This window comes from Giraffa tippelskirchi, chromosome 11 (genome assembly GCF_054371585.1).
Source record: "Giraffa tippelskirchi isolate mGirTip1 chromosome 11, T2T-mGirTip1v1.2.pri, whole genome shotgun sequence".
NCBI classification, from domain to species: domain Eukaryota; kingdom Metazoa; phylum Chordata; class Mammalia; order Artiodactyla; family Giraffidae; genus Giraffa; species Giraffa tippelskirchi.
This window is the reverse complement of record NC_137285.1, coordinates 109,651,855-109,662,188: the sequence shown is the minus strand read 5'-3', so window position 1 is coordinate 109,662,188 and position 10,334 is coordinate 109,651,855. Positions and strand designations below refer to the sequence as shown.

The window sequence follows — 10,334 nt, the reverse complement described above, 5'->3', positions numbered from 1 at the left end:
ACTTTCTGGAATTGAGCAAGGTCCCTGCCACACAAGCTTAATTTCCTGCCATCCTTCTGCTGAGAAGACAATGAAGAGACCAGCCTGTCTCTGGCTTCCCCAGCCCCGTGCTCCAAGCCAGCCCCTGGCCATTGGATCGCATCCTTCAAGTCAGTCTCAGATCCTAGCACCCAGATCTGTTTCTCATTCTTGAATAGGAGGCACAACTACATGAAGTTTAATTTGACAGCCTTGAACCTGCTGTCCAAAGCCACACTCACTCCTATAAGCTGGAAAAGAAGTCTGCTTATTTTATTAATGAGTTCAGAGTAAGGTTGTGGCATCAATTTTAGCAGCAAGGAGATCAGGAGAGGGAGGAGAGGGATGGAGAGAGAGAGAGAGAGAAAGAGAGAGAGACCCAAGAGTCAGGTCCTAACAGAGTTCAAGGGAGGAGTCTCCCAGATTCACTGGGCCAGAGGAATGACAGCAGAGTCTGGATCACAGGGCCTCTTCAGGATGGCTGGCTGCTCCCTCCCTCCATGTTGGCCTTCAGAAGGATGGCCCGAGGTGCTCCTTACACAGCCGTGCTTCAGGGTCAGAGGGAGTTTGCCATCCCTGGGGGGGGGGGCGGCTGTGGATTTCCAGGGGGCCTGCAGGCAGCTGTGTCTCAGATGGCTCCAGGCATGATGATCAGGAGGGTGGAGCCACAGCTCACTGGCTTCTAGGGGTGAATTTGTTTTCTCCTCTGAACTTCAGAAGAAGGTCCTGCGGGGAAGAGGAACAAACCAGGCAGGTGCAGGCCTTGCGGGTGGGCACTCAGCCGAGGGCAAGGCCAATGGCAGGGAGCACACACTGCAACCCCAGAGGCACGAAGCTCTGCCAGCTTCCGAACACCTCTCTTGGTGCAGGCCCCGAGCAGCCATGCCCCAGCCATAGCCATGGCACACGGGAGCCAGGGAGGGAGCAGAAGGGACACCAGGGATGAGGTAAGAGGGGACCAGAAGGCAAAGGGTCTGAGGTCCCTCAAAAAGAGCAGATGGCAAGCGACAGAAAACATAAGGCCACTAAGGCCACCCCACAAGCCACAGCCACAGTTGAGGTCAACTGTCTTGGGAGCATGAGGCCCTAATGTTTTGAGAAACTTGTAACAGAAAAGTCAGCACGTCCAGGCTTAGGTCTGCCCCAGAAGCTGCCAGCTGTGGGCTTTAGGTCACACCAAACACCAGTTTCACGGGCACCTACCAGCTCTGTCCATGGGCACCACCCTGTCACAGGGCAGGAAATACATCCCAAAGCTGGGCTCCAGATAGAGTCCTCTATCTGCCTCACAGATAGAGTCCAGAGTCAAGGGGGGCAGAAGGCGCCGAGGACAGCCTGGTCTGAGCCGGGCTCAGGCCACAACAGGTCACAACAGGACATGGACCAGTCAGATAGGCCAACCCTGGTTCTTTGGACCAGCTTCAATTGCTTCTAAACTGCCCTGGCTCTATCCCAGCAACGGCGGTCTGGTGGAGCTCCCAGAGGGTGGGTTCACAGGGAAGGGGAAATCCAGGCTGTCCTTCCTTTGAGCTCTCCCAGCCCATCACGCCTGGTTTGAGGCACTGCCTGTGCCCAGCAGAGAATGGTGCTCACTGCTCCATTCTGCTCATGGGGGTGTGGTGGGGACCCAGGGCAGATCCCCAGGGCTGTGGTGAGTGAGGACACCCAGGTCTCAAGCATGCTACCAACTGGGCTCTGCTCGGCTTCCCTGAGCAGGAGGGCCTCTGAGTCCCACAGAATTCCAGCGTCATCACCAGCAGGCCCAGGTGGCACTTCAGGGATGGCACATCCCATAGACACCAGTCCAAAGAACCTGCTGACAGCGTGGGCAGCAGGTGGCCATGACATGCAGCCAGCCTGCCTATTCACCGTGGGGGCTGCCAGGCTCCAGTTGCAGGAGGAACCCATGTCTAAGCACAGGAGCATGATCTTCAAGGAGCTTTCAGACTGGCTGGGGGCTTTTGGCTGCAGAAGAGGGAAGAGAGGGGCTACATACGCAGAGCGGAGCAGGAAACACAAAACAGGGCTTGGTTATTCCAGGCAGAGCTCCTCCAGACCTCTCCCTTCACTGAGCTCCTGCTTTGGGTCCTGCCTGGACCCTGGGTTCCAGAATTAGTTGCTACAAGACCTTGATTTCTCTAAGACATACAGGACTCAGCCTCTGCTGGGAGGGGGAGCGAGCAGGCACAGCCGTGACAGGCAAGCACGGAGGTGGAGGAGGTGCTGTGATGAAGTGAGGATGAAGGCCAAGAGAAGGGGGAGAGTGATGAAGGGAAGAAGGATGCAGGGGAGAGGAGTGAATGGGAGAGAGATGGACAGGAAGGATGGGGGAGTGGGAGGGAGGGGAAGAGAGACAGAATGAGACAGAGAGATGTACACAGAGACAGGAATGAAACACACACAAAGACAGACCCTGGACCAAGGAAAACCTGCAGGGTGGGGCCAAAGCCTATGGTCCTGGCTACATGAGATAAAGGAACTAAGGATCAGGAAGACCATCCAGAGAACAAAAGACACAGAAGTCTTTAAACTAGCTGGTGATGGGGCTGGAGATGAAGTGCTGTGTGGACAATCAGAAATCTGAGGCTTTGTCTCTACTTCATTGTTTACTTGGCCTGTTTTCCACCTGGAAAGAAGAATTTGGACAAGACAGACTTGGAGACAGCTCTGGCAATACTCGAGGACTGTGACTTTGTTCTAGGCTTGCTCTAGACGGGGAGCTTTCTAGGATCAGTTACTCCTGGATGTTGAGTGCTTGGGCCATTCCTGCAAGCTGGAAGAGGGCTGGGGCTGAGTGAGAGAAAGTGGCCAAGATTCTGGAGGAGGAGGAGGAAGACAACAGAGTGGGCCAGGCGCCCGCACACACTTACAGCTCATCGTCATACTCCTTGGGGGGACAGACGGCGACGACAAGGTCAATCCAGTCCTGTGGGGAGAAGCTGTGTGACTCTGGGGCATGCTCAGTGGTCGTGGCGTGTCTGCCCCTGACACTCCGTTCCCATGGGAAGGTGGGCCAGGTGGGGCTGGAGGTCCTCCTGGTGGGGAGGACTCTCACAGTGCAATCCTTCGGTATGGGGAAGCTTCCAGTCTCTGAGGTTTCAGAACCACAGAGACCAGAGTCGCCAGGTCCTTGAATGACACCAGATTCCCAAATGGTGATCTGTGGACCACAGTCAGGCAAAAACCTCAGACTCACTCAGGAAATTTCTTCAAATTCTAGATTCATGGACTTGGTCCCTAGAAATCTGAGGTTAGGTCCTGGGAAATAGCATTTTCAACAAACTCCCTAGGTCATTCTGATGCACAGCCAATTTGGGAACTTCAGGCGCTTTCTGCTCCTAACATTTAAATCCCCTCAATGGCATCACTGCCATCCTTAGCTTGTTCCTCATTGTCCATCCTTGGCTTGGGTATATCCAACACAAATTTTGTGGAATATCATTAGGCCCCTCTACCATGTAATTGTTCCTGATATTGAACTGAAATCTCTCCCCAGGACCTCCCTCCATCCAATCCAGTTCTGCCCTCAAGATCACAGAAAACACTCTGTTCCCTCAACCCTAATGCAGCACTTCAGATAATCAAAGACAGTCATCATGTTACCCGTAAGTCTTCTCTTCTCCACATCCCTTCATGTGGGTCCCAGGCCCATCTGGTCAGCATCCTTGGCACTGAACTTAATATTTCAGGCTCGGCTGCCTGCATACAGTTACACAGGTTGTGCATTGCACAACATGAGTGAGCACCATTCACACTGTAGTCTGTAGGAGGGCACCCCCTCTGATTGTGCAGTGCATAGCCTGGGAGACCTTACATGGCAGTCCTGACCCAGGTGGGTGTCTAATGAGCCAGAGCAGACTACCACCAGCCCCTCCTCCATTATGGGCCCTCTACTTCTGTTAATGCCTTCTAGTGGCCCCAAGCACTCTTTTGATTCCTGTTTGACATGTACTTAGTGAAGACTTCAAGTCTTTTTCTTGGGTGGGTTGCCACATCTGGTCTTCTGAAGTCTATGTATGCCACTTGGTTTTTGGACTCAAGGTCAGAAACTGACTTTCTGAATTCTGTTTTGTCAAATTAAGACCACTGGCCACATAGGATATGTGGGTATCACCCAAGAGTTACCTGGAGCTTGGATATCTGCCCTGGGATGGGGCACCCTGACTGTAAGGTCTAGCTGAAGAGGCCAGGGTTTGAGGCAGGCAGACCAAGGAGGGAAGAAGGGAGGGGGTTTGTTCTTACTCCTTGATTCCAGGCCTTCTGCAAGGTGGCCTCAGCCTCAGCCAAGGTGTAGTCCGTCACGATCTTGCCATTGATGGCCATGATCTCATCCCCTTTCACAATACCACCTGCAGGAAAGTAAGGCTGATATACAACTGGGCTGTATGTGGAAAACAGGGCGTCACTGTAGTGCTGCAGAAGGGGCCTGACTCTTGGATTCAGAAAGCTCATATAGGTTCAGAAAGCACGAGGGGAAACAATTGACCAGGTTACTCAAGGGCAGCACTTCCTTCCCACCCCATCCACACGCCCTCCCCCCAGCTCAGCAGAATCGGGACACCAGTGATGAATTATTGCCAACCCAGCTTTTGTCCCTCTGACTGCAGAGGAAGGCTGATCTGCATCTCCGCTGAGGTTAAGCAGAAACACAAGCTGCTTCTGTGAGCCTTCCCTCTCTGTGCTTCCACCGTTCCAGTTGGTTTTAGGTCCCTGAGCCCGAGCTCTTTCCTGCCTCAGAGCCTTCACATGACGTTTCACCTGGAGCACTTGCCCTCACTCTTTCCTCATTTGTTCCAAGTCTGAGATAAAACTCTTCTCTGACTCACTCCCCACACTCAATCTCAAGTGGATCTTTCCTATTATTCTCTCATAATATGGTATAATCCTGGTCTTTTCCTCTAGAGCATTTTCACAATTTGTAATCATATATCTATTTGTTGACTGGTGGTCCCTCCTATCAGACAGTCAGCTCCATAAGAGCAGAGATTGTAGTTTTGACTCACCACTACATATCCAGTGCTTAAGGAAATACCTAATACAAAATAGGAATTCAACAGACAGTTCTTAAATGAATGAGTTGGTTGAAGGTGTTCCTAGATAAGTGGACCTATGATATGATAAGTTTGAGAAAAATTGAGATTATAAACTAAATAGAAGTACTCGCTTGACTCCTGACAAGTACAGGACTTGTCAGAGCCTTGTATATACTAATATAGTATGTTTGAGTATACTAATATGCATTATGCCTCTCCAAGAAGTTGATTGTGCATGATTTCCCCACACACCTTCAACTTCAGAACTTCTTATTTTTTTGAGGAATTTCTCCCAGTCCTAGTGTCCACAGAACATTCTGTGTTATGTTGACACAGTTTATCCAGGAGCCTCATGGGCACGAAGGCCTACCAGACTGTGGTGTGTGCTACTGAAGATGGCGGCTGTGGTGGCTTAAAACACATGTGCTCCTGGGGGAGCTTTCACCAGCTGCTTGTATGTCCAAGCAGCATGGGACCAAGCTGTAGACAGCAGCTTCTTCTGGACAGTGGGCCTGGGGAGAGGCACCTTGCACATTTTCGTTTTGTACAAACCCAAGATGGAGCCTCAGGGCCAGTAAGATAGTGCTTGGGCTGGGACTTTGTAAGGAGGGGAAGGCCTAGGAAGTCACCCAGCCATCCTGGTGATCTTTCCTTGCCAGACATGGCAGACAGGTGGGGCCAAGCATCAACCCTTCTCTCAGCTGGGGCAGGAAAGGAGGGCAGAGGAGGAGGCTATGAACCAGGTGGGCAGAGGTGCGTTGAGTAGGACCCCCTCCTATAGCAGAAATGAAGGCTCAGAGTGTGGCTGTGAGGGATGAGGTCATGAAGGCCATGGGAGGCAAAGCCGGACTCACTCTAGTAACTCATAGAAGCCTGGCTGCCACCGTGGTCAGGTTGCCTTGCCATCACCCCATCTCCTTCCTCAGGCCCACACCACCCTCCATTCTCACCTCTGCTTGTGGGAGAGACTCCAGCCTAGCACTGTCGAGAAGGGATCTGACCCCGGAATTCCCTGCTTTGGCCTGCAGGGTCAAAGGGTGTGGTGTGTTAGTTGCTCAGTCATGTATGACTCTGCGACCCCATGGACTGTAGTCCACCAGGCTCCTCTGTCCATGAGATTTCCTAGGCAAGAATACTGGAGTGGGTTGCCTTGCCCTCCTCCAGAGGATCTTTCCTACCCAGATATCAAACTGGGTCTCCTACATTGCAGGTGGATTCTTTACCATCTGAGTCACTAGGGAAGCCCTCTTTAGCCTGCAGAGGCTGCAAAGGGGCTCCTCCTTCAGGGGCATCTATTCCTCCACAAGGAGTCAGGAGTACAGAAAAGCTGCCTGGACTGGAAGAAGAATTCATTAGTGGTGGCATTTTGGACACTGACATGTGAATGGGTTGATTGTTTGAAGCATGAGTCTGTGCTGGGTCCACAGAGGCTTCACTCATTAGCAGGGGGTGTTTTTTCTTGTTAAGGGGATCAAGGCAAAGCAAGAAGATCTGCTGGAGAAGGTCCCAAGTAGGGGTGGCACTTGTGCTGGCCAGTAAAGCAAAGGACCAAACTGTTGTGTCCAAGTGCTGCCTTCACTGCTACCGGTTGCAGGTCCTGAACCCTTCCTGTGCCTCAGTTTCCTGAGATGTGAAATGAGAGTGATAACCATATCTACTCTCAGGGTTGTATACAGATTAAATAGGTTAGTGCACATGAAATACTTAGACACAGGCTATATGCAGGTACTTAGAATAACATCTGGCGCAAGGTTAGCTCTGGACAGATGTTGGCTCTTATCGTTATTAAAAGCACGGGTAAAGTTTCAGTGGTTTCTCTCTTGCCTTTACTTGTGCGGTCCTCTCTGCCTGGAAAGCTCCTTCTCTCCTTCTCAAGGCAAGCATTGACTTACCTTTAAAGGCTCAGCTCAGGTATCACCCTCGCAGGGAGCCCTCCGGGCTGCCCCCTTTCCCTAGTGGATTAGGCCCTCAGGGTTCCCACAGCTTCCCTCTACCCTCTCAGTCCTCGGCCAGCCCGCAGCACACCACACTGTTATAGTCAGCATCCGGTGATTCTGAGGATGTTTCCACCCCTAGACAGGGAGCCCCTGGAGGGCAGAGTGGTGTCTGCGTGGCTCTGTGCCTGCAGATCCCGACGCCATCACGTGCCTGCGGCGAACGTGTGGGACTGGTGGACGGGTCCAGCGGGGAGAGCATTCCTGAGAGCTGTCAGCCTGCTCCCAGCAGGCTGCTGTTTGCTTTCCTGGAGGAGCCGGCATAACCATCACACCATCCCCAAACCTGAGCACGGCTGGTCCCTACTCACCATGCCGCTCAGCAGCTCCGCCCTCGTAAACGGCGGAGACAACCACCTTTCCGATTGGAGAGTCCACACCACCTTCCAGGGCCAGGTCTAAAGCTCCCTCCTGATAAAAGGGAAACAGGCCTTTGGAGCAGACAAAAGACTGTGGGCACCTGGGCACCCAGGACCCTCTTGTCGGGGCCACAGAGGGGGCAGGAGAAGCCATGGGGGCAATGACGGGCATTGCCGTCAGCCAGAAAATGGGACGTGGGCACCAAATGGGGCATGTGGTCCCACCAGAGGAAGGGGTGTCCCCAGGGGGGCAGAGGAGAGTGGGAATGAAAGGTCACCCAGGAGTCACTTTGAGAGTAGGAGAAACAAGGGACCAAGACAGGCGGGGGCAGGGACAGAGAAGCGTGGTCCCCGCCCAATCTCCATGTGCCCCGTACCTTCTTAATGCGCAGGAGCCGGACGTCCTTCCCCATGATCTGCTCTGGGGTGAACTAGAGGAAGAAGACAGGGGTGAAGGATGCAGGTGGTGGCAGGAGTGGGAAAGCCAGGCACCTGTGGGACTTTGGGCCCCGGAGAAGGCATGGACAAGGGGAGCCTGCCCACCCCATTCCCATCAGTCTTCAGTTGGGGGCCCCATGGACACCCATACACAGAGATGGTTTGTCCCTGGGATTATTGTGAGGACTGGGTGATGGCATGCCTGGTATCACCAGCACAGTGCCTGGTACGTAGTTAGTGCTCAGCAAGTGTAACTATTGTTATAAAGCACACGCACACACAATTCACAGTGGAATGCTGTTTGAAAAAAACCTTCACAGGCAAGAGCCTCCTTGGGGCTCTTCACAGCCCCTAACTCATCCCCAGGACCCTCAGAGCCCAGAAGGCATCACCACCAAATAGACCATAGCCCCCCCACGCCCTGCTCCTGGGCTTACTCCCCAGGGGAGGAGAGTCATCTCTCACCATGGAATAGGGGTCGAAGCCTTCCTCATATTTCCGGAAATCCTGGAAGCAAAGAGAGAGTGTTAGGGCTCCAGGGTCCTCCAGGGGCAGTGCAGGAAACAAGCTTAGTGTGGAGGAAGACAGGGAATGGCTGGGAGGTAGGGAGAGAGTGGCAGGGTGGGGAGGCAGCTGTGGAAAGCATAGGGAGATGCGGGGAGGAGGCTGGTTGCCCCAACAGCCAGAGCACCTATGTCTGGGATAAGCAGGAAGTTTGGGAAGCATTTGAAGGACCTCAGCCCTGGACCCTGCACTGTTCTGGAGGGGTGGGCACCTGTGACTGGCAGGGGCACCTGCTGATGTCAACGTCATGGTGGTCTGGGCAGCCTTGCTGAAGGCCTCCTTGCCCACAGCTTTAGGTCTTTCAGGCCCTTTCTCAGTCCCTCCAAGCCCACCTGAAGCCAGGTCCAGGTTCTGGGGGTGAAGCCCAGCTTTTCTCCACCCACTGCTCTGACCCCCAAAGAAGGACGATAACGGCTCAGGGGTGTTCCTGTGGAAACCAGCTACAGCATGATGGGTGTGGGGAAGGGACGTCAGGCACCCAGAGGAAAAGGGGGTGTCTGTGCTTGCCCAGTGCCCGGTACCGTTCTTCATGTCATGCTTATCTAGAAGGCAAGGCTCCCCCAGAACTCTAGCCAAGGGAGGAGGAGGGGGACCCTCAGTTCAGAGGACCTGGCTTAGTGGGGGCTGTGGGGACAATATCCCCAAGAAGTAGAAACACAGTGATGAGAAGGGAGAAGGGGAAGCAGTCAGAAAGCACAGTCTTTCCAGGAGTCACGCACAGAGAGTGGGAGCCCAGGGTCCACAGACTGAGGGGCTGGGCGCCCCAACCTGGGGACAGCAAAGCCTCAGTCAGTCCCCGTGACAAGGTGGGTGCAAAGGAGAAGCCCTGTGACAGACGCCCATACAAGCTTTGTTGAGTGGAGCCACCCCTCAGCACACAGTCACCTGGGCCATACCGTGTTCCCCGGGGCCTATAGTTTGCATCATGGGTGGCCACAGCCCCCTCTATGCCCAGCATGGAACAACGAAGCTCAGGGCACAAGACAGGGGCCAGAGAGCCGCAGACAGATCCCTGGGTATCTGCCTCCCCTGCCTCCTCATGAGCTTTCATCACTCAGGCTCACCCCAAAAAAGCCTAGGGATCTCCAGCCTGGCCCAGCTCTGAGGCCACTCCCAGGCTGGTGTGTGGGTGTCAGGGCAGCAGAGAGAGGAAGGGGTACAGCAAATCCACGGGCAAGAAGGGTAATGGCATGACGTGGAGTCAATTCTCTTTTACCAAGAGGTCTCTGCCTACCATGGCTGTTTCGTCTGGAAAACAGCCATGCTGGCCATGGGTCTCCCTCTTTCCTTCCCTCTGAGAATCTGCTTTCAGTCACAGGCCAGATAGCAAGGACTTGTGCCTTGTGTGAATTTAGATGAGAGTTCTATAAGCCACTAACGCCGGTCAGTCCTTGAAGAGGGAGTTAGCCCTTCATCCAACAGATGGAGACCCTGGGACCCAGAGAGGTGACATTCATGCCCAAGAGGGTGGTAGAGGATTTAGGAGCCTGACTATGGAGTCCAACCTCCTAGGTCAAATTCAAATCCGGGGTCTGACACTGGCTGTGCCGCCAAGGGCATGATTCCCAATCTCTCTGCATCTACAAAATGGGGATGACATAAGCACTTACTTCCTAGGTTCTGGTAAAGATTAAAAGAGTCAAAATACATAAAGTATTTACAAACAGTGCTTGGCACAGCACACCTTGGGTACCTATAACTGCCCAGTGGGTACCTGTCAGTGCCCAGCCTCCTTAGAAGGCCCCCCTGTCTCACTGTTCAGTTGATACCTCCCCTTTCTTCCCTGCCTGCAGTCTGTTTCAGCCTGTAGTCAGATATTAGGCTATTGGTGAGCATGTTGGTGGGCTTCCCGAGTGGCTCAGTGGTAAAGAATTTGCCTGTCAGTGCAGGAGACACAGAAGACATGGGTTCAATCCCTGGGTTGGGAA

General features: G+C 53.4%; 1 protein-coding gene across 3 annotated transcripts in view; it reads right to left on the bottom strand.

Annotated features, from left to right (window-relative positions):
• Window positions 1–265: 265 nt before the first annotated feature.
• USH1C (USH1 protein network component harmonin) overlaps window positions 266–10,334 on the bottom strand; it is a 49,475-nt gene continuing 39,406 nt past the window's right edge. For 2 of the 3 annotated variants that reach the window (XM_081541459.1, XM_081541460.1), the window contains 6 exons: window positions 8,308–8,349; window positions 7,782–7,835; window positions 7,357–7,456; window positions 4,261–4,367; window positions 2,889–2,944; window positions 266–744 (listed from right to left, as the gene is read on the bottom strand). In XM_081541459.1, coding sequence (XP_081397585.1) covers window positions 732–744; window positions 2,889–2,944; window positions 4,261–4,367; window positions 7,357–7,456; window positions 7,782–7,835; window positions 8,308–8,349 — 372 coding nt within the window. In that variant the 3' untranslated portion in view covers window positions 266–731. Of the gene's footprint in view, window positions 745–1,960; window positions 2,007–2,888; window positions 2,945–3,793; window positions 3,797–4,260; window positions 4,368–7,356; window positions 7,457–7,781; window positions 7,836–8,307; window positions 8,350–10,334 lie in introns of those variants that run through there. The other variant, XM_081541458.1, reaches the window with a different exon arrangement.